General features: G+C 37.1%; 1 protein-coding gene and 1 long non-coding RNA gene across 2 annotated transcripts; both read left to right on the plus strand.

The window, feature by feature from the left end:
- The first annotated feature begins 405 nt into the window (after positions 1–405).
- Positions 406–1,960, plus strand: LOC130590969 (uncharacterized). Its single transcript, XR_008968859.1, has 2 exons — positions 406–1,410; positions 1,795–1,960. It is a non-coding gene; the product is annotated as an uncharacterized LOC130590969 (long non-coding RNA).
- Positions 1,961–2,815: 855 nt separating this feature from the next.
- On the plus strand, positions 2,816–20,849 carry LOC104907293 (probable carboxylesterase 11). The gene is made up of 2 exons (XM_010696209.4): positions 2,816–3,953; positions 19,942–20,849. The coding sequence occupies exons 1-2, from the start codon at positions 3,067–3,069 to the stop codon at positions 20,477–20,479; spliced, it is 1,425 nt and encodes a 474-aa protein (XP_010694511.1). The 5' UTR covers positions 2,816–3,066; the 3' UTR covers positions 20,480–20,849.
- Positions 20,850–21,631: the final 782 nt, after the last annotated feature.

A 21,631-nucleotide genomic window follows, 5' to 3' on the forward strand; every position in this document is an offset into this window, starting at 1 on the left:
GGTTTTTTTGCGTCACTTCCATGTCAGTGCGACGCACATCAGGAGACGCAAATCTTCGTTTTTCTACTAGTGTCTACTTTCTCCTCGTTTTCCACCCATGTCATTCACTTTTTAATATTTTAACCCACTCTTTTATTTATTTCTCTCACTTTTCAGTTTCTCTCTCCACCTTTTCAATTTATCTCTCCACCTTTTCAATTTATCTCTCCACCTTTTTAATTTCTCTCTCATACTTTTGTACTTCCTCCTTGGTTCTCTCCTAAAGTGAAATGAGTAAATTAAAATGAAATGGAGGGAGTATAAAATTGTCAATCATGGGATAAGTCATTAATCCATGTGTTAGGTCATTCTCTTTTCATATTGGCCAAAGATTAATATCATGGATCATGAATTAGAACCCTTGATTTGAGAAGGATCAAAATCTAACCATCAATCTCTGAAAGACTCAACCCCATTTTCCATTTCCCTTGTCTCTCTTCCATATCTCCTCTCTAAAACCCTAATCCCCATCCCCCTCTCATCCGCCCACCTCCGATTGCTTCGATCATTCTCTCTTCTTAGTCTACCATCCACTCAACCACCTACTCAACCACTCCTCTCTCGCTACACTCTCAACCACACCACGACGTTGGTCGTCGAAGACTGCACTACCCCCTGAATGTTAACCAAACGATAAACATGCTTTGAGATTGTCACCTGAATGTTAACCATTCATTGAATTGAATGTCAATCTCTAACTCTCTTACAGAATGAAGAATGGTAGTACTAATTACAAATTTCTTCAAAAAACGCAAAAAAAATAAAATTCAGTGGATGATAGTTGTATTAGAAGTAGAACAACCAATCAGTTTCAGTAAATGAGAAGGGATACAGAAATCGGTCAAATCGAGGCAGGTAATATGAGAGATCTTGTCTACATAATTTCCATCTGGTCTAAGACACCTTGTCATCATCAAATTACATGCTTGAATGGATAGACAACAAAGAGACGAGGGTAAGTCGTCAGAGAACTGAATAAGCTCCCTGCATTCTCGTATCTCAAGTTCACGGAGGTTGACTACACGTTGAAGCTCCTTACAATTGATTGACCTTAGCCTCTCAAAATCGTTAAATAGTCGAAGGAAGTCGAGTGTGTTGGGCAGGAAAACGACTCCACATCATTACTTCCTTCAATTTTCATAATATTAAGAGAGATGAGTCCACCAACTTGTCAATCTACATATTTTCGACAAAGCTTCCCACAGTCGGCAACTGGCGTTGACTATAAGCTAGGAAACAACCTACCTAGAGGAGATGAGTTAAGATTTTGACAACCCCTGATTTCCAAGTGCTTCAGGGTCCCACACAGTCTATCAGGCAAAGATGCAAGACTGTTACAATCATTTATGTTCAAGCTTTCAAGGTTAGCAGGTAGACCACTTGCAGGAAACCACGCAAATGCACAATTGTTGAGAAAATGATTAGAACCCTCTGGTTCTTATCAATCTCTCAAATTATGTGGTGTCCAAAGGAAGTTTTAAGTGCATAAGTCATTCTAATTTAGTTTTCTTTATACTTTGTTTCTTATCAAAGGGTTTGATTAATTTCTGATTTGGATTCCAATTAATTAGTATTACTTAAATGTTGGTAATATTGAAGATTGAAAAGCCTTACAAAATCAGTTTTATGATTTATGGAAAAGGGTTTAATTAGAATATGGATTCTATTGTTGAGAAATATTAGTATTGTTTGAGGGAATTGGAGTTAGCTTATAAGGTTTAAGTCAATTAATATATCTATTTGAATAATTTGCAGGTGTATGTCGGAGGCTTGATGTGGAGCGAAAAAAAGAGTTGGTTATGAAGTTGTAATTAGATTTAATGATTTAGAGGTTGTATTTAGGAGTATATATATATATATATATATATATATATATATATATATCCTTATTTAAGAATAAAATATTATATTATTTTGGGAATCGAGTAAAGTATTATGTAATCTGTAATTTGATTTTGAAGATGATTTGTTGTGGGCCTGACCTATAGGTCCAAGATCATATAAAAAGGTTTTGTTCCGCTGCAAGATGATGTAAATCCGAGTTTATTGAGATGAATTAAGATTTATGAAGGTTAAGTGTGATTAGCTAGCAGCTCGGAAGTGCGGGCTGTTAGCGGTCGGTATTGAGAATACCTATCGAAGCTCCAAATCTTTGTCGCCGTTCAGCTACAAATGTTTTGGGATATTTGGATAAGAATGTCATATCTGGTTACAAGCTCATTGTTGTTGTGTAGTATAGGGTTACGAGAATTTGAGATATTATTTGGTAGAAAATTTGGTAGAATATTAAAAATGGGATAATTTGGTAGAAAAAATGGAGAAATTTTGGTAGAATATTAAAATGGGATAATAAATTTAAATTATAGGGTTTAACCAGATATTTTTTAATATTATTTGAAAATGGGGAGATTGGGTAATTAAATAAAAATATAAACAAGTACATGATATTCAAAGTTTAACCCTTAAATTAAATATAATATAATTTTTTATTTATTAATTATTAAAGGTAAGAAATTTTATAAATTAATATATTAAAATGATTTTGTGGATATAAAAAATAATTGAATTTTAGGAATATCTGCTTGAGTATGGTCGGGTTCGAGTTTGAATGTAGGTTTGTCTGGTCACATCAACCTATAATCTTGTCAGGTGCCGGTCAGGTCTAGATAATCCCAAGTCAGATTTCGATCAAGTCTCGAGACTAAAGCTCAAATCAAATTGACCCAGCAGTCAGATCTGATTCTGACACCCCTGCGAATACATGAGATTTAGAAAACATTTTGTCCCTCCCGAAAGCCCCTCCTCTATCATTGAGCAGGGTTCCACATTAAGGAAAGAAAATAAGAGGAAAAACCCATTTTCAATTTATCAACCATCAATTTTCAATGTAGATTGAATTTGATTGTAAAAATACAGAGAGGAAAGAGGATTCCAATTTCAAATAGAAATCTAGAGGGTTATTGATCAAGAGGTGGATCGTGCATTAGCGGGGTCAGAGGAGAGAGAAAGACCCCGGTAAAAAAGAGAATGCCAAGCGTAGCGGTGAAGTTATACAGCGTTTTTTTCAAATTCCTGTTGAAGCACCGTCTTCAGAATCGAATCCAAAGCACGGCAGATGAATCGGTGAACGGCAAATTAAATAACGGGTTCGGAGTCACGACTCGGCCTGAGGAATCGGTGGTAGCAGCAAATCCTGTGTTCACCGACAGCGTTGCTACCAAAGACATCCACATTGACCCTTCTACTTCTCTCTCCGTTAGAATATTCCTCCCTGAGACGGCTCTGTCATCAGCACCGGAGTCCAGGGCTCCACCTAGGGCTTTCAATAAACGAGTCGAATCAAGTCAAGAAGAATCCGGATCTTTTATCCGGAGGAAGAGCTTTGGACCGTCCTCCGTTGATCCGGTCAACGGGGATCATTCTTCCAGGAGAAATAGTTATGGTATTGTGGGTGTTGAAAATGGGGTTTATAGGGGTTACTTGCCGTCTATTGAGCATAGCAAGGGTGATAAGTTGAGGAAATTGCCAGTTATGTTGCAGTTTCATGGGGGTGGCTTTGTTAGTGGGAGTAATGATTGTGTTGCCAATGATTTCTTCTGTCGCCGGATTGCCAAATATTGTGATGTTATCGTATTGGCTGTTGGCTATAGGTTAGCGCCTGAGAATAGATACCCGGCTGCTTTTGAAGATGGTTGGAAGGTTTTGAATTGGCTTGCTAAGCAGGCTAATTTGGCCGAGTGTACCAAATCATTGATTACTAGAGGTGCTGGTGGCATAGGAGGTGGAGGTAGTGGCGACAGCGGCGCTGCTGGTGGCGAGAGTAAGAAATCAGATGTGCTTCGGCATACTGTTGCGGATACTTTTGGCGCATCCATGGTGGAGCCTTGGTTGGCTGCTCACGCAGACCCTTCCAGGTTAGTGTCTCCTCTCACCTTCATCTGTTTCAATCAGCTCTTTAATGGTTTAGATTGTTTGATGCATAGAGCAACTAATTTGAAACTGGAGATTTTTCCATCCACCAACGCACATTGTGCTTGTGTTGTCTGGTGCAACGAGGCAATGCTACATGATACTTCGAGTCTTGATAAGCTCCTTGGTATGCTAGAATATTATCTGTGTTGAAACCCATTGAAAGGCCCACTTATGAGTGTCCCACATTGGAAAAAGAGGAGAGAATAAACCACTTTATAAGATTAGGAGTACTCCTCCTATCACCAATTGGTTTTAGGATGGAACCTCCTAGCTTGTAAGTGGGCTAAACTCTCCTCTTCCTTATTGGGTTACCAGGCCCATTTTCATATAATCTAAAAATTAACAATCTGCCAAGCCAAACCGCAAGAAAAAAAATGTTTTGTGTTTTCAGTTTTATTGATTTATGCTATGATTGAATGACAACAAATAAAAGTCGACTTTGGAAGATGTGGGTAGGCAGAACATTGTTGCCTGATGGGAACTTCCCCCATATTGCTATCAATGTCTTCATGTCGCACGACCTCTTAACATTACACCACTGAAGCCCCAATCCTTTGCTTGCTGCGCAGTGACAGTACCAATATCCACTAATCGTTGTTTCCAGATACGGGATCAAAATTTAAATTTTAATGAAACTCTCAACCAAGTAGGAACAATGGAACTAAGATTTGATTGGGTCAAGAATGATAGAACCTCCTAACACTCACAAGGAGCTAATTAGTTCTTAAGTTTGAACCGTAAAAATTATGTAGTTAACAAGGAGATTCAAGTGTTAGTCAGAAGTGAAGGTATTTGGCTAGTCTATCTCAATTATAGTACCAGGATCTTGAGGAGTCTAATTATCCCTAGACATCACTCTTACCCAAACGATAGGAAATAGGACATGGCAAGGAATTACCGAATAAGGGGTATACCAAATTTTGAGTCCTATCATAAGTAGCATGAGCAACCTGTATCTCTTAGGATTGATTAGTTTTAGGTAATTTTTTTATTTGAGAATGGTACAAATTAAGATATGTGATCTTTTTGCTCTGCCAATTTCTAATTCTTTATTATGTTTGAGTGTTTGGAAGCCTAAATAGTCCTTAAATGTAGTTTTGTACTTTGATGCTTTTGACAAATGCACACATACGCTAACATAACTCACTCCTCCTTTTGTGCTTACATGCTTAGTATCCAACATTTAAGGCAACAATTAGCCATGTTTAGACGTGTGACTACCTTTGGACTGGTGTGAACCTCTAATGCACATGTTGGAAAAATTGAATATTGAATTAGTGGTTTGCTCAAATCTGGTCAAATACGCTCCTCGTAGCAACATTTGCAAGAGAGGATGGTCTTTCTATTCTATAAGGGAAGAGGAGGGGGACATCCGTACCCCCATAAAAAACAATATCTCAAGTTCGTTAAAAACATAATGATAATAATAAAAACACAAACCCACAAATGACTACTTTACCTGGAAATAATAATTTCAATATTATCAACATTAATTCTTTTTACAGAAAAAATCCCTAAATTAATGGCACAACTCTCTCTCCATGAGTAATTGGCACTACTTCGTCACATGTTCATCCTTTCTCTCTGCCTACTTAATCATTGAGTCTCTCTAATTTAACTCCTAGGAAATTGAGATGGAAGAACTTGGATCTTTTTCACCAAAGTGGTTTTTTATGAAGCAACAACCTTGCTCTTTTTTTTCTACCTTGCAAAGTATAATTTGTTGCAAAACTCTACCTTTGGCTGGATTATGGGATTTTAGACTCTTTTTGTGGCTTTGACCCAATGACTTGCCATGGACATGTTTATGACCCTTCTCTTTGCTTTCACCTTCCATTTTCCAGCAGCCCTTAACTCCCCTTTTTCCCCTTGCCTTTTTCTTTCGTTCTTCCCTATTAGCCGAGAAACCTTGCTTCCCCTTTTTCCCATTCTCCATTTGATCCTCCACCCTAAATTTTCTGACATGTTTACGTCTGACTACGATAGGAATACCATCTGTAGGAAGCACCACTATTTTCCGAATACTTTGCACATGTCCTAGTTGAATTGCGGATCCTTTATTGAGATGTCTCTTCTTGCACCCACTTGACTTCCATTAATCTATTCGTTAAAGTAATCTCCATCTATCGTTTATATCTTCATCGGGACAAGGACCCGTTGAGTTTTATTCTTCACATACTTAACCATAGAGAGATACCAAATTGTCACATAGTATCCTTTTATATTATTTATTCTTTAATATAAGGAAAAATACGATAGTTAGGTCAATGTTATCTTAAGAACTCATGAAAAGAAAGAAAATCGGAAAATTCATTATCTAAAGTTACAACATAGTCTACATGATTGGCTTCCTCATAGACATGCCTTAAATCGGTGGTGTCAAAATCGTTCGGGGTTCTCCTTCTAATTATCTTATAATATAACTTTAACCATTTCTCTAAGTTCAATTTAGTGCATAGGTTCTATATATTTTTGAAACAAAGTCGAACTACACTCCCATCCCAATATTTTCTCCTTTCTAATCGGTTTGCTACTTTTATGTTCCAATCAAACAATGTGGTACCATTAGTGATTTGTTGTCCAAGCACACACAAATTAATGCCCTAAAACAACTAAGTTGTTAATTGGTGTAAGTAGGGGTCGATCCCACAAAGGAAGTGTTAGTCGGCTAATTAAGAATAAGATTTAAGACAGAGACACAACAAGACAAATAACATAAAGGTTTGGAGAAATAAGAATAGGAACTAATTAAAGCTAAAACTAATTACAATAGGAACTACGTGCAAAACGAGGAACTAATATCGGAACAATTGAAGAGACTAAGTCGGGACATCTTTAGCAGCATTAAACTTCCATCACGTAACATAGTCTAATCCTATATAGATTGACTGTGGGACATTTCCCACTATCTTCCCTTATGTTTAGTTAGTTTAGATACGACCTTCACTAACTCTATCAATGAATAACCCCAATACTACGAGCATGAAATTCAACTCAAGGACAACATATAAAACTAGAAAGCACCATCCTTAGACGACCAGCATATTATCAATGACTTGATTTTTACATAAATTATGGACCCCCAATTGGAAAGTTTTAAGGTATAATCCCCTTGCAATTGGTTGCTACTTAGACAAAGACCCTTAAGCAATTACGGACTCAGAGTCCTTAGTTGTAGAAATCCGCCTCAAATAAGTAGTTGGCCAGTAGGCACATTCACATACTCATTCGAAGTTCTCATAGATGTAATCTAATATATAATTTACAGAAATTTGAAATTAATAATTTCTGTTCAGTTTAAAGTGTCTCATAAACTTCATTACATGGGTCGGATCTAATATATATTGGGCATAATAAACTAAGGATCTATAATAACCAAATAGAGAAAAAGAGAAGAACTTAATGAGGAACAACATATTCGAACAGGTGTTCGTTGCCGGCTGTGTTCTTTTTATTTTTTATACTAGAATCATTGTCTTAAAGCCTCATTGATGAGTTAGAATTGGGGTTGAACTAGGGAAGTATATAAGATAAGATCTTGGAAAATATGTCATTTTCATATCTTCTTAATCACTAAAAAATTATCCAAATATGATTTGGATATTATCTCTAGCTATAGATAATTTAGATTATCCTTCAATCACTTATGAATGCGATCCAGAGTAGTTAGCAAACTTTCTAACATTCGCGCCAGCAGTTGTTTGCGCATCAGTTTATTGCACGAGGAACAGAGATAGTTCTTCTTGAGGTAGACAAAACCAATGACGTTCTAGGCATTATGTGCTGAAGGCTGGAGCGGAAAAATGTAGTAGACTGATTTTTCTTCAAAAGTTGTCTTCTCCAAAAGTTGTATTCTCTAACGGGAACGCACAACTAAGAACAACAGTGAGGAACAAGGATCAAGAACTTTAATTTCTTTCTTTTGGGACAATTCCTTCTTTACTTTAAATGATTGAAATACCTACAAAAACGCACAAAAGAAAAATGAAATACAAAATACTAAAACTATAATAAGACACTAAAATCACTTAAGGAACTAACCAAGCACATAGTAGAGAGTATTAGGAACTATGCTATAAATGATGTTTTATGTATTGGGGTTTTCCCCTTTCATTCTCTTTAAATAATCCGGGCTACAATGGATTCGATTTTTCATCCATATTCACGTAGATTTGAGGTCCTTCTATGAGGCGCAATCACTTTTGTAACCACTGTATCACTAAAAAAATTTAACACTAATATATTTTAAGGCCTCTCTCTAATTGTCCTCCATGCTATTTTGGTAGTTCACGAATATTGTCTAGTTACTTCAAATGGAAAATTCACCCCACCCAACCTATACTACACATGTGATATGAGTTCCTTTGCTAAATATGTGTCTCTCTCATACCCTTTCTTCATATTCATGTGATAGTGGGCAATGGGGCCGTCCATCCCCCTTACTAAATCAACTTTGACTCTATTGAACTAGAAAGATCTCCACTCCCTTATCATTTACTCGTAGTATGCCTGTCCAAATATACTAAATGATTAAGTGAGGATGGAGGAGGTTTTTCCTCTTAGATTTGCTTTAATATGAAGGTGAACTCTAGTATAGGATTACCTTATAGTTAAGGCCACTCTTATCCGTATGTGTGAAATTTTGGACAATTTTCGTACATGGGCGTATTGCTTATTATGTACCAAACTTTCCTCCATCCTTATAGTGTAACTCATCGGTGCACATACATTGTCGGAGTGCCCTTTTTGGTTTTCGTTCTTTACCTATAAATGTAAGTGTTTAGAAAGACATTACGTGAGATGGAGTTAAATCAACTTACCGAACATATAAGAAAGAATTGCACTAAGTGGCTTGAGCCAAGCTCTCACTTGATATAATTAGAATGTTTGCACCAGAATTAGGCGATATACAACATTGGAATATAAGGCATCCTGTGTTGTTTGCAAACACCAAATAATTTGAATTTATATAGCCAATTTTGTTTTCATAGTTCACAAATTAACAAAATCATCTTTAGGAGTAGGACCCTCTTTTAAACTCTTAAATCCAAAGTTTTATCTTCAGTATTATTCTCTAAGTTAGTATTATTCTCTAAGTTAATTACTGTGTAGTTCATGAAATTGCACCCTCCTTGGTCATTGTTGCGCATGCTAACTCTTGCTAGTGAACTAAAAGGATGAAATTTTTCCTTCAAGAGAATGATAATTTTAAACATATTATGGACCTTTTGTTTCCTTGTTAGGGACTTAGAGCCATAACTTCCATTCTAGTAATGTTTTTCACATTTTGGTGTAATTCATTTTTTCATTTTTAAATAATTAATAAAATTATAGAGTATTTTGTAACATTTCTCGAAGGTTAAAGCCGGGTTGTGTGATCACTAACATTGATGACTATCTTTTAAAACCATATATTCTTAAATTTGAATGATAATAAATGTATGAAATTACCTTTTAAAAATAAACCTAGCTTTGATAGTTGAACACATATTCTTCCCCCCTCCGTTTTTACGAATATGTCTTATCTAAGATGTTAGCATACAGCCATGTATAGATCATAGATATAATATTTACTTCAAAAGGTAATGGATATCTGCGTGATGTGGTCATAACACTGATGTGGTCCCCAAAAAATACAAAAGTATCCCCACATCTTGTCATAACCAGTCATAACAATGATGTGGTCGCTGCTTGCTTATTAGATCATACAATCGACTTTCCTATCTGCGTGAGATGATATTTTGGCACTGCAAGCTGCTTAAAAGACGTTAAATTTACTGTATGCCATCATGTTCCAGTTAAATATGTTCCCAGGTCTTTTTTTCACATAGTAGATCCCCCTTTAGTGTCTCCTCTACAACACCCCTAACGCCCACTTGGTAAATACTGGTAATAGATCTCAGTGTAATTTTGTAGGATAATTTCCATGCCGAAGCCCCATGGTAATGGAACTTTATCAACATTTTCTTCATAGATTCCTGACACCACTCTATGCCACCTTTCAAGATGGTAATGGATGTCATTGATATATTATGAAGGAAAAGGATATGCTTTAGGGTAGACAAGAATCATGATGGATTATGGATATTGAAATGGAATAGCCCTCGCAAGTTACACCAACATTCTTATCAATCTTTCTATTGCTCACAGTATTCATTTCCTATACAGCTTTCTTCAAGGTGCTAGCATTAAGTGGGTAGTAGTTTAGTAGACCTGTTAACAAGTTCAATGTATCTTTTACCCGTCTAAAACTAACAGACCCTTCAATTAGAAATCACCTTTTCTTTTTATAACTTGCATACTCATACCTAAACTCATGCCATGACTGTAATTTATCCTGCCTCAACAACTTCAGTGTATCTTTACCCGTGTAAAACTAACAGACCCTTCAATTAGAAATCACCTTTTCTTTTTATAACTTACATAGTCGTACCTTAAATCATACCATGACTGTCATTTATCCTGCCTCAAATATCGAAAGTTACACATAAAAAAACTAATATCAACTCAATTGAGAATGACAAACAGAAGCCATATTTAGTTCAGTGACTTCAATAACATGGTAATGATCCATATATAGCAAGTAGGAGGCAGATATTGGTCGCTAGAGTAAAAGAAAGTTGCCTCCACTGAAGTATGATTATATATTAGCAACAAGCTTAACAATGAAGACACCAAAATCACATGAAAATTTTCACCTTGGGCTACCACTTTTCAACTATGTTTTAGCAACAAAATATTAGTGGTTAAAGATTCGATTGAATCACAACAGTTAATTTAGATACTAAGATAACTAACAGTTTTGAAGCCATGTTCTGATTTCACCACCCTAGTGACTCACACAACCGGAAAGTCGAAATATTTTAACTTATTTATGGCTCTATTAGTTGGCAGCTGGGTCAACTTTTTTTAGTCTCCCAATCGTAGCTCTACCGTGATTGCTCACAGGACCCACCATTTTGACTTGTAGTCTTAGTTTTTGTTAACTCAACCATGTGTAGAAATTTGTGTAAATATTTTATTATTATGCATTGCCAACGATAGCTAAGATAGCTAGGGTGTAGAAATCCATACTAAAAAAAACAATAATATGAGTCTATAATCAAACTAAGATGGGATGTGGTTGTATTATCCGAATCAAAATAACTACTACTTTCGGTCTTTATTAGTTTACCTGTATTTCTTTTTGGGATGTCCCTTATTAGTTTACCCATTTCTTTTGTTTTTATTTTTGGAATGGGACCACTAATTTTCCATCACACATACATTCAACTTTAATATAAAATAATAGTTTATCTTTCTTTCTATGTCCCACGATATTATTTCTCCTAAAACTCCGTGTAAAAGAAACGGGTAAACTGATAATGATCGAAGAGAGTACTTGTTAAAACCTTATTTTGCAAGCTATGATTTTTCACTGCTCACAGATAAACTTAGGTCCTTTAGGTCCTTATTACATAAGTTCATATTTAACAAACACTAGAATTATGACTCGGTTTGTTCTAAGTGATTGGTTAGAAGTGTCTATCTTTATTGTTTGCGCATCACAACGACTTCATTATCATTAGAGGCGGATCGAGGTCTAAAATTTTGGTGAGGCACCCATTCATAAAGAAATGCTCCAATTGTTTTTATATACTAAAAGCAATACTTTAAATTTCAAGCCCCCCCCACAAACAACTTTAACCATTGATATTGATTATCTATACTAAAAATAAATTGGAATTTCATATACATTTCGTATAATACAATGAGGCAAATCTTACACGTCTTAAACAGTGGCATTTGTTTTTGTATATTAGTCAAAAGATTTTTTCGTTAGCTTTAAACTCCCTTGAAAGACAGTATTCTTGCTCCCTCGAGAGAAGGTAAACCCTACCTTATTCTTGATGCTGATCTTTGCCGTTTTTCCGGCAAAATTCTTCTATCGCGATGGCCGATGAATTGGCAACCTCAACATTGAGGATGATGCTGATTGTCTTTAGGAGGTGCCGGATTGACAGAAGTCAATGATAAAGTTACGCTGATGTTAATTGGACGTTTGCTAATAACACGCTCAATAAATTTTGATGCTTTTAAACGTACTATGACTCAATCATGGCATTTGCAAGGAAGATAATAATTAGAATTATTGAGATAAATCTTTTTGCTTTCCAGTTTTTTCATTTGAGAGGTAAGAGAAAATATTGGGAGGAGGTCCTTGGTGTTTTACTCAGCAATTGTTGATCTTGAACACAATTATTGGTAACGAGCATCTGCATCAGGAATTTCTTGATTACTCTCCTTATTGGGTTCGAAACTATAATCTGCCATTTAATTGTCGATCTGATGATGATGTGAGCGCTATTACCCCAAATATGGGGGATTTAATCGAACTTGAAGAAGATGAGTATGGTCTGATGCGTCGAGTTAAATAATTAATCGATGTCAGTAAATCGTTGCGACATTATCAATGTATTTGTAATAAGAATGGGGAGGTGGTTCAAATTGAGTTTAATTATGAACATGTACCATTCTTTTGTTTCTTGTGTGGAAGATTTGGACATAGTGAAAAGTACTGTAGCCATGTTAATGTTGAACAAATGGAGAAGGGTTTTGGTTGGGGACGCTGGATCAAAGCTTCGCCTCGCAAAAGGTGTAAGCGTGAGAAAGAAGAGGTTCAGGCTCTGTGTGCTCAGAGGAAGAGTTTGTTTGTGTGCAAAAAACCGCTGGATGTATCACCCTTAGCGTCGGGGAACGAAGAAAGTCAGGAGGGTCCATATCCAGTACATAATGAGGGGGCAATGTTGTTGTTCAACCATCGGTAGGAGGTGATGATATGAATTCGGTTAGGGATCCTAGCTTAAGTTTTCACAAGCTTCACTCACTTATGAATTATGATTGCTTAAGGGTTCTAAAACAAATTAAAGGCTTTACTCACCTTAAACCTGATTTAGATAGGGGTTTAGATTGATTAGTTTGGCTTCATTCACCAACTAAAACAACCTAACTTAAACTAAGCTTCACTCACTTAGATTAAGGGTTTTATGTTTGAGTTTACTCCTTAAACACAAGAAAAACTTGGATAAATACCTCCAAATTTGAATAAGCAACAAGCTCACCTTTCATTCATCAAAGCATGCTCATACAAGAGAATACCTTAAGGGTATTTATAGAGTTTCTAAACTTACTAAACTAATAAAAAAAGGAAATTACAAAATATCTTCCTAAAGCTAGCTGAAATGAGCACACTTGCTTAGGGGTGTAAGTTCGGTTTTTGGTTTGGTTTTAGGTCAAAACCAAACCAAACCGAAATAAATTCGGTTTTGAAATTTCCAAACCAAATCCAAACCGAAATTCGACTCAATCCAAACCAAACCAAACCAAAATATGAAACCAAAAACCAAACCAAACCAAACCAAACCAAACCAAACCGGATTTTTTTATCTTTCAAAATCCAAACCAAAACAAACCAATTTTTTTCATATTCCAAAATCCAAACCAAACCGAAATGAAATTAAATCAAACCAAGATAAAAACCAAACCGAATTTAAACCAAACTTTCTGATAATTTGTATTTTAAGTGACAATATTTTTGTATTTTCATAATTAATATTAAAAAAAGAAACACAAAAAAATAATAGACAATAATTCGGTTTTTTCGGTTTTCCAAAACCAAAACCAATCCAAACCGAAAAACCGAAAAAATATTTTTTTTGAATCCAAACCAAACCGAATTTCAAAAAAAACCAAACCAAATTACTAATTCGGTTTGGTTTGGTTTGGTTTTCGGTTTTTAACCAAATAACTTACACCCCTACACTTGCTAGCTTCCTTTCTTCACTTGGACGTGGGGTATAAGGAGGGAACTAATAGGAACCTTTCCTATACATGAAGAAATCTCAAACCAAGAAAAGAGATCATTGCTTTGTTGTAAAATACACTTGCACAAATCAGCACAAAGGGGCTGCTATTACACACCTATTTAGGAAGCTTTGTGTGTTTAGGCGAATAGGAAGCTTTCCTAGCTAGGAAGGAAATCTTATCATTGGCTCCATTTCTACAAGTAACCTTAAGCACCTCCATGAATAAGCTAGGAGCTTGTATGATCACATATTACACATCCCATTACATCCTAAACTAAGCAAAATAAAACCAGTTGTGCAAAACAGAAAATTACAAAAAATGATTGAGGAGCTAAGTAACTAATAAACATAATTAGTGAAAGTAAAGCATGTTTAGAACTAAACTAACATTAATTAGCCTCAAGCACCTCAAGCACACACCTCACCACCACTCATAGACAGCTGCTTGCTTCATCTACTTAGCTTCTTCGTCATTTGTCATAATCAGTGAAATGACTCCTCAATTGAAAGGCTACTGCAACTTCGTTTCTTCATGGAATCTCACTAAATTTGGTAGGATGAAACTTCAAGATGTTAGAAATCCAACAAAAAAAGAATCTCTGGGAAATGATTTGTAGATTGCTCACAATAACCAAAACAATTTCACTGTGCCAAAATCTCCGGATGAATGTGAACGTCTTCACTTCTATTCTACTTATTACAAAATGAAGCTCATACTCTTACTTAACATACAATAATTAAGATTAAGATGAACAAAATATAGATATCAGTTTTAAACAAAATAACTGAAAGAAACAAAATGGGATGTGAATCCAATATGCATCAGGTGATTTGTTGGGAAAGGGGGATGATGTTGAGCAGAGATTCCTGAATAGGTCAACCATTCGAACTTCTGCTGAATCCATGGGCATGCAAGAGATAATCTGGCGAATTGATGTGAGTAGGGTGGAACAACAAAATAATGATGATGCTTGTATGTCTCCAGCACTAGGAATTGGTGTGGTGGGTGGATGTAGTAGATAAAAAGAAGAAATTCTCCAAGCATGGGTAGCAAAAGGGTGATACACACTTACACAAGCAATCTGCAATGGTGATTTCGGATTATAATATGAAGTGTAGTAAAAGGAAAGAGATGGAGGATGATTTTGATGCTGAGATGTTGGAAATTAGTGATCCGAGGAAGAAGTTAAAAATGTTCATTGATGACAATAAAGTAGCGGAGGTGGGTGTGCTCTGTGACCTGGGCTATTGTGGTAGTTGCTACACATGGCAAAGCGGAAAGTCTCCGGGAACTATTGTGAGGGAAAGACTTGACAGGTTTCTAGCTAAAGAGAGTTATATAACAATGGTGGAAAATTTTGAAGTCATTAACATGCCTATTCACCAGTTCGATCACTCGCATATTCTTTTTAAAGCAGGGAGTGAGGAGCATTTCAAGAGGGGAGTTAAGGCTTTTAAGTTTGAAGCTTTATGGCTCTCCACGGAGGAGTGTAGAGAAGTGGTGCCTCTAAAAATTACAAGAGTGGCTACCAGTTTAACAAAGTGACAAAGTGACAAAGTGGGCTGGGATAACTTTTTGGGATGTGAAGCGCCAAACAAAGGCGACTGTAAAATCGCTTAAAGAAGCCCAAAATGGGACGCCAGATGCTGCAATGCTTATGCGATGCAAAGAGTTATCTTGTAAGCTTGATGAACTTCACAGACTTACGAATCACATGCGTGTGCGAGAACAAACGAGCTTGAAGATGGTGATAAAAATACAAAGTACTTTCACCATAAGGCATCCCAGAGATGTAGAAGAAATCATATTTGAACTGATGAGGCAGAGGGGCTTGGGTGATTTCGGATGATGGAATGACGAGTGTAGTTTAAAAGTACTTTAAGAGTCTTTTTGAATCTAGTAATCCGGAGGATATTGAGGAGGCTTTGGAGGGAATTAATCACGTTGTTTCGTCTGAGATGAACATGATGCTAAACAAGGAGCCCATTGGAGAACAAGTGAGAAATGCTTTGTTTCAAAAGCACCCTAACGAAGCGCTTGACATTCACGGTATGCACCATAGTTCGAAAATACAGTTTTGGTCACGGATGCGGTAACGGTCACGGTGATGCAAGAACGAGTGTCATGCGGTTGTCGTATCGCTGAATGTTGGCTTAAACCTTGAAATATCCCTAAAAAAGTCCCTAAAATGCGGTTTTTTACAACTTTACGTTGCGGGTAATATTGGATCGGTAGATTTGAAAACCTTTACGATACAGGTGATACGATACGATGCAGCCTTGTTTTGACACCATGGTATGCACGCATTATTTTTTTGAGATTTTTTGGGACATTTTGGGTGGGGATATTGTGGCGTATGTGTAAAGTTGGTGGGAGGGAGATAATCTAGATGAGAGTAACAAAACTTGTATACTTCTAATCCCAAAGTTTATGACCCGAAAATTATGGGTAAGTTCCGTCCCGTGAGTCTGTGTAACGGGATTTACAAGATAATCTCTAAAGTGATGGCGAATAAATTGAAACCATACCTTTGTTCGATTATTTCTCCAAACCAAAGTGCTTCTGCCTCGAAACGTATAATTACGATAATACTTTGGTGGCTTTAAGGCAAAGATGGTTCGGTGGCGCTGAAACTCGATATGAGTAAGGCCAATGATAGTTGAATGGAGCTTCCTTAAGCGTGTTATGTATAAAATGGGGTTTTGTAGTTCTTGAGCGGCTCGTATCCTGCGGTGTATTACAAGTGTGTCCTTTTCTTTCAAGCTCAATGGCTCTATTTCGGGCTCCATAACACCTTCTCGAGGGCTACATCAAGGTGATCCAATTTCTCCATATTTATTTCTAATTTGTGCTGATGCTTTTCTCGAAAGCGGCTCGTCGAAATTTGATTCATGGGACGAAAATCTTCAAGGATGCACCAAGGATATCACATCTTTTCTTCGCGGATGATAGTATCTTATTTGCCAAAGCTAGTCCAGAGGAATGCTCTATAATTGTTGCTATTATCAGTACATATGAGAGAGCTTCTGGAGCAAGACGGAGGTGGCTTTTAGTAAATGTGTTTCACAAGTTAGAAGAGGAGAAATTGTTGCTACGCTTGGTGTCAAAGAAGTAGAGAGATGTGAAAAATATTTGGGTCTCCCGACTATTATAGAAAAATCAAAGAAGGTTATTTTTGCGTGTTTGATAGAGGATATGGAAAAAATTGCAGGGATGGAAAGAGAAGTTGTTATCCCGGGGAAGGAAATTTTTATTAAAGCTGTTGCACAAGCTATTCCTACCTATATGATGTCCATTTTTCGCATTTCTGATGGGCTTATTGATGAGATTCATGGTTTAATGGCAAGATTTTGGTGGAGTGCTAATGGAACGGAGCGCAAATTGCACAGGCATAGTTCGGAGTCTTTATATCTTCCAAAGTCGATGGGAGGAATGGGTTTAGGGATCTAAAAGTTTTTCATCAAGCTCTTTTAGCAAAGCAAGCATGGATGTTATGCACTAATGAAAGCTCAATTTTACATTCTCTTCTCAAAGCCCGTTATTTAAAAAATTCTAACTTTCTTGATGCCGCTAAGGGATATGATCCGAATACTTGGAGGAGTATTTGGGGAGCGAAATCATTATTGTTGGAAGGATTGAAGTGGTAGGTGGGAAATGGCTTGAATATTAATGTATGGTCTGATTCTTGGTTGCTGGGGGAGGGTGCGTATAGTGTGCCAACTCCAAGAAGTGATAGTAACATGGAGATGCATGTTTCGGAGCTTAGTAACTATGAGCAAGGGTGCTGGGACGCTGTTGCTGTTGAAGCTACGTTTGCGGAGGAGGACAGGACTTTGATGTGGGATGTTCCTTTATGTTCACTTTTGCCGTGTGATAGCTTGTAATGGTGGTCTTGTAACAACGGTGTGTACTATGTCAAAACAACATATTGGCTTGGGAGATTGGGGAGAGTGAGATGGGATGTTCCTTTATCTTCACTTTGGCGGTGTGATAGCTTGTAATGGTTGTCTTGTAACAACGTGTGTACTATGTCAAAACAACATATTGGCTTGGGAGATTGGGGAGAGTGAGAGCATGGGAGCTGCAGCTTGGTGCGAGAGATAATAACTTGTAGAAGGTGTGGGGTGTTAAGAACCTCCCAAACTAAAACACTTTATATGGCGGGCTTGTAAGGGGAGTTTGGCTGTGAAGGAGAGGTTATAGCATAAACATATTACGGAAGGCATGAATTGTACAATTTGTCAACATGAGCAAGAAACTACTATACTCCATTCACTCTTTGAATGCACTTATGCGTGGCGGAATAGCGAGTTTAGGGAGTTGTTGGTGGCTGCTCCTTCTACGTCTTTTCAGGAGTGTTTTGAATTGGGTGTGCTCAAGCTAGATAAAGAGGTTGTGAGTACCTTCCTTGCTTTGACATGGGTTGCGTGGCACTGCCGTAACGTAGTCTTATTCGAAGAAAATACTCCGGATGTTGTGCGTGTGGCTACGAGTTTTGTGAAGTTGGTTCATGACTACAGTCAGTATGCTGCCAAAGTTTCAATGTTTATGCGGGTGGTGGCGTGTGTTGTGGAGTGGTGATTTGTGACTGGAAGGGAAGTTGGTTCTTGCATTTATCATTTGAACAAAATTACCTCTTTTTTTATCAAAAGCCTATAAGTGTTTCTCCCTTGTCTAATGTTGGTCACATGTCAATAACGATCAAAGACCATGATTTGCATCAAAAAGAAAGTCTGAATTTTCTACGGAAGCCGGCTCGAAATATTTGATCTTAGGTTCATAGGTAGCTTGACCGCCCTACTCTCGACCCCTATAGAGCGAAAGAGCTGCCTGGTGATCCCTAGCTTGTAGCTCGTCTCCGCAATACAACTCATTTACGCTAGGTGTTGCATCTATTCCTGTACTCGTTATGTTAATACATACATGTCAGTAGATCAAAGTTTCCGCTGATAATTTTTTCGGCCTTAAATCGGGACATAATATCTAGTAGTAGACCAGCTCGGGATTTGGTTGTGGCTCAGACACAACCTAACTTGGCATGGTGCAATTAGTAGGTTGGATCAGATTGGATTTTTCAAGCTTGTTATATGATCCACCGCTATATGGACTGAAATTTTATTTCTCAATCTGATCACATTTATTTTCTTAGGATTGTTTCGGATTTGAATCGGATTCATTGATCATTTAAGATCACGATAATTAGATTGTTAGAAAAAACTATGAATGATTTTAGTTGATTTGATCTTCTCAAATTGAGATTGAGTAGGACTAGGATTAAAATCAGACTGAATTGGCTTCTCTAGTCTAGCTTGTATCCCACCAACTCGGTTCAACTGGTCCCATCTTGACTGGTTAACTGGTTAAGTTTTTAGCCATTTTTCTTTTTTTGAAAAAACACAATTTTACTTCCCCATCTTTTGACGGACCTTGTTCCCAATTCAGATCGATCTGTGACCCTACCCACCTGCATAGTTTAGTGAGTCACGTGTTTGGTTTTTCCAATCTGGCCTATCGGCAGGGTACTAATATCCCATGTAATTGTAGCTACTTTAATATGTAGATTAAGCCATATGCAAAAGCTTAATAATCAAATTAAATAATCAATAATGGGTAATATGATGCTGCCTAGCCTGCGTCATACAAAATTGATACGACTCCAAGTAACCTATTGACCGAACATGCCATACTTTGGTTTCATGAAGCTTGAATGACAAATATATCTAAGTGTTAGTAATATGTTGAGCCTTGAGGGTTAAATCTAAGTTCTCCAAGGACTTGCACGTTGCAAGTTTGAAATTACCATTGAACACATGTTTTATCCACGCAAAAGATTGTATTGTTTAATACCTCACTTGTGATAAACAACGTAGTATAACGCAAATTGGCAATGATATCATCCACATTATGTTCAGATGCATTTATCAGATGCGTATGTTAATTGTGTACGTTAGTGGAGTCTTTCTTGGGGTAGAGGGGGGTGGACGGTGGTTGTGTATCTTAGTTTTGAAACTGATCTTCTGCAATGTTTTATGGTTAAATGTATTTTTAAACTTCATTTTGCTGATAAAAATACCTGTCCATCAGATGTGTTCTCCTTGGCGTTAGTTGTGGGGCAAATATCTCGGATTATGTGGCTAGGAAAGCTGTTGAATCTGGGAAGCTGCTCGATCCTGTGAAGGTTGTGGCACAGGTTTTAATGTACCCGTTCTTTATTGGTAGCGTTCCTACACATTCAGAGATAAAGTTGGCCAATTCATACTTCTATGACAAGGCTATGTGTGTGCTTGCATGGAAGCTCTTTTTGCCAGAAGATGAGTTTAACTTAGACCACCCAGCCGCAAATCCATTAATTCCAAATAGAGGGCCTCCATTAAAACTCATGCCCCCAACCCTGACGGTGGTAGCAGAACATGATTGGATGAGGGACCGCGCCATTGCCTACTCAGAGGAGTTGCGGAAGGTCAATGTGGATGCCCCGGTTCTAGAGTACAAAGATGCAGTCCATGAATTTGCTACCCTTGATATGCTTTTGAAGACCCCTCAAGCCCAGGCATGCGCTGAAGATATTGCCATCTGGGTTAAGAAGTACATCTCAATTCGTGGTCATGAATTCTCTTACTGAGTTGCAGATTCTTAAAAGACGTTTTGAGATTGCGTCTTTAATGCTGCTCTTGAGCTCATGTCTTCCGAGATTATATTGGAGAGTCAAAGCTGCTGTAATCAAAATAGGGAATCATGCATCAAAGGGGGAATTTTCTTGTTTACCTTGAGTCATTAGTCATTACCAGTCTCTATACGGTGTGGCATTTTAAAGTCTTATTCCATTTGTTTTTTGGTTGTAACATAGGGCTTGATGGTGATTGCGGAGTAGAATTAGCCACTTGTAATTTGCACTTGTAACCGCTGGTCACCAATTGGTGACGCTTTGTGAAAATTTTCTCCTGTATTAAGCTGTACGGATATGAAATGAACATTCACTTATGCTCCTCAAATGTCGAAAGAGAAATGTTATTTTTTCGAAGGCATGCCTTCACTTATGTAACAGAGGGGGTCGGGGGGTGCAAAATCTATTATGTACCTGTAGCTGGGGTTAATATCAGTTTGTAATTTTTCGGTAATTTGGAGAGCACTAGATGAACTACACGTAAAATCCAAAACTACTTGCAAACCATGCTCTAAACCAAAAATAAACTGTTCAAAAAGTTACTGATCCAATTCTTATGCTTATTCCTATTATATAAAGCAAACAAACTAATAAAGCTTAGGAAAATTTATCAAAAACAACTTTTATATCACTTCTTGTCAAAAACAATCTTTTATTATTATCTTGGTAGATCCATACCTTAATTCCTTTTTTGGCTTTGTGACAAACAACCTCAATTGAATCTCGAGTTCCGACGTTGACTCATTAAACACCTCCACATGACACGAATTTTCTCTTTTTTCACCTCTCCCTACCTTAGCCCTTATGGTACCTTAGACAAAACCCTTCCCCCTATTAATTCTCCTAATTCAACGATAATTTCGTCCATCAATCCAATTGCAGACATTAGACATTAATGAAACCAAGTTGCGGATGCGTTCAATTGTGTATATTGGCAGCCATCATTGGATGAACCCAACTACCTGGAGCAAGTAAGTTTTCAGTTTATGCTTTTGAATTTTCGAAAACTATCACCTTTCCTTTCTTCAAAATTTGATGAAAAATTATACTTTCTATCACCATGGACAAAGGCAAAGTAGCCAATGTTGTGTCATTATCAAAAGGAAGCAA

This window comes from Beta vulgaris, chromosome 4, assembly GCF_026745355.1.
Source record: "Beta vulgaris subsp. vulgaris cultivar EL10 chromosome 4, EL10.2, whole genome shotgun sequence".
Classification (NCBI taxonomy): domain Eukaryota; kingdom Viridiplantae; phylum Streptophyta; class Magnoliopsida; order Caryophyllales; family Amaranthaceae; genus Beta; species Beta vulgaris.

Excerpts from the sequence above, each read along its gene's own strand:
- LOC104907293 (XM_010696209.4), top strand. The coding sequence starts at position 3,067 with ATGCCAAGCGTAGCGGTGAAGTTATACAGCGTTTTTTTCAAATTCCTG. Across the intron at positions 3,954-19,941 it reads GCTCACGCAGACCCTTCCAG|ATGTGTTCTCCTTGGCGTTA; the intron begins GTTAGTGTCTCC and ends CCTGTCCATCAG.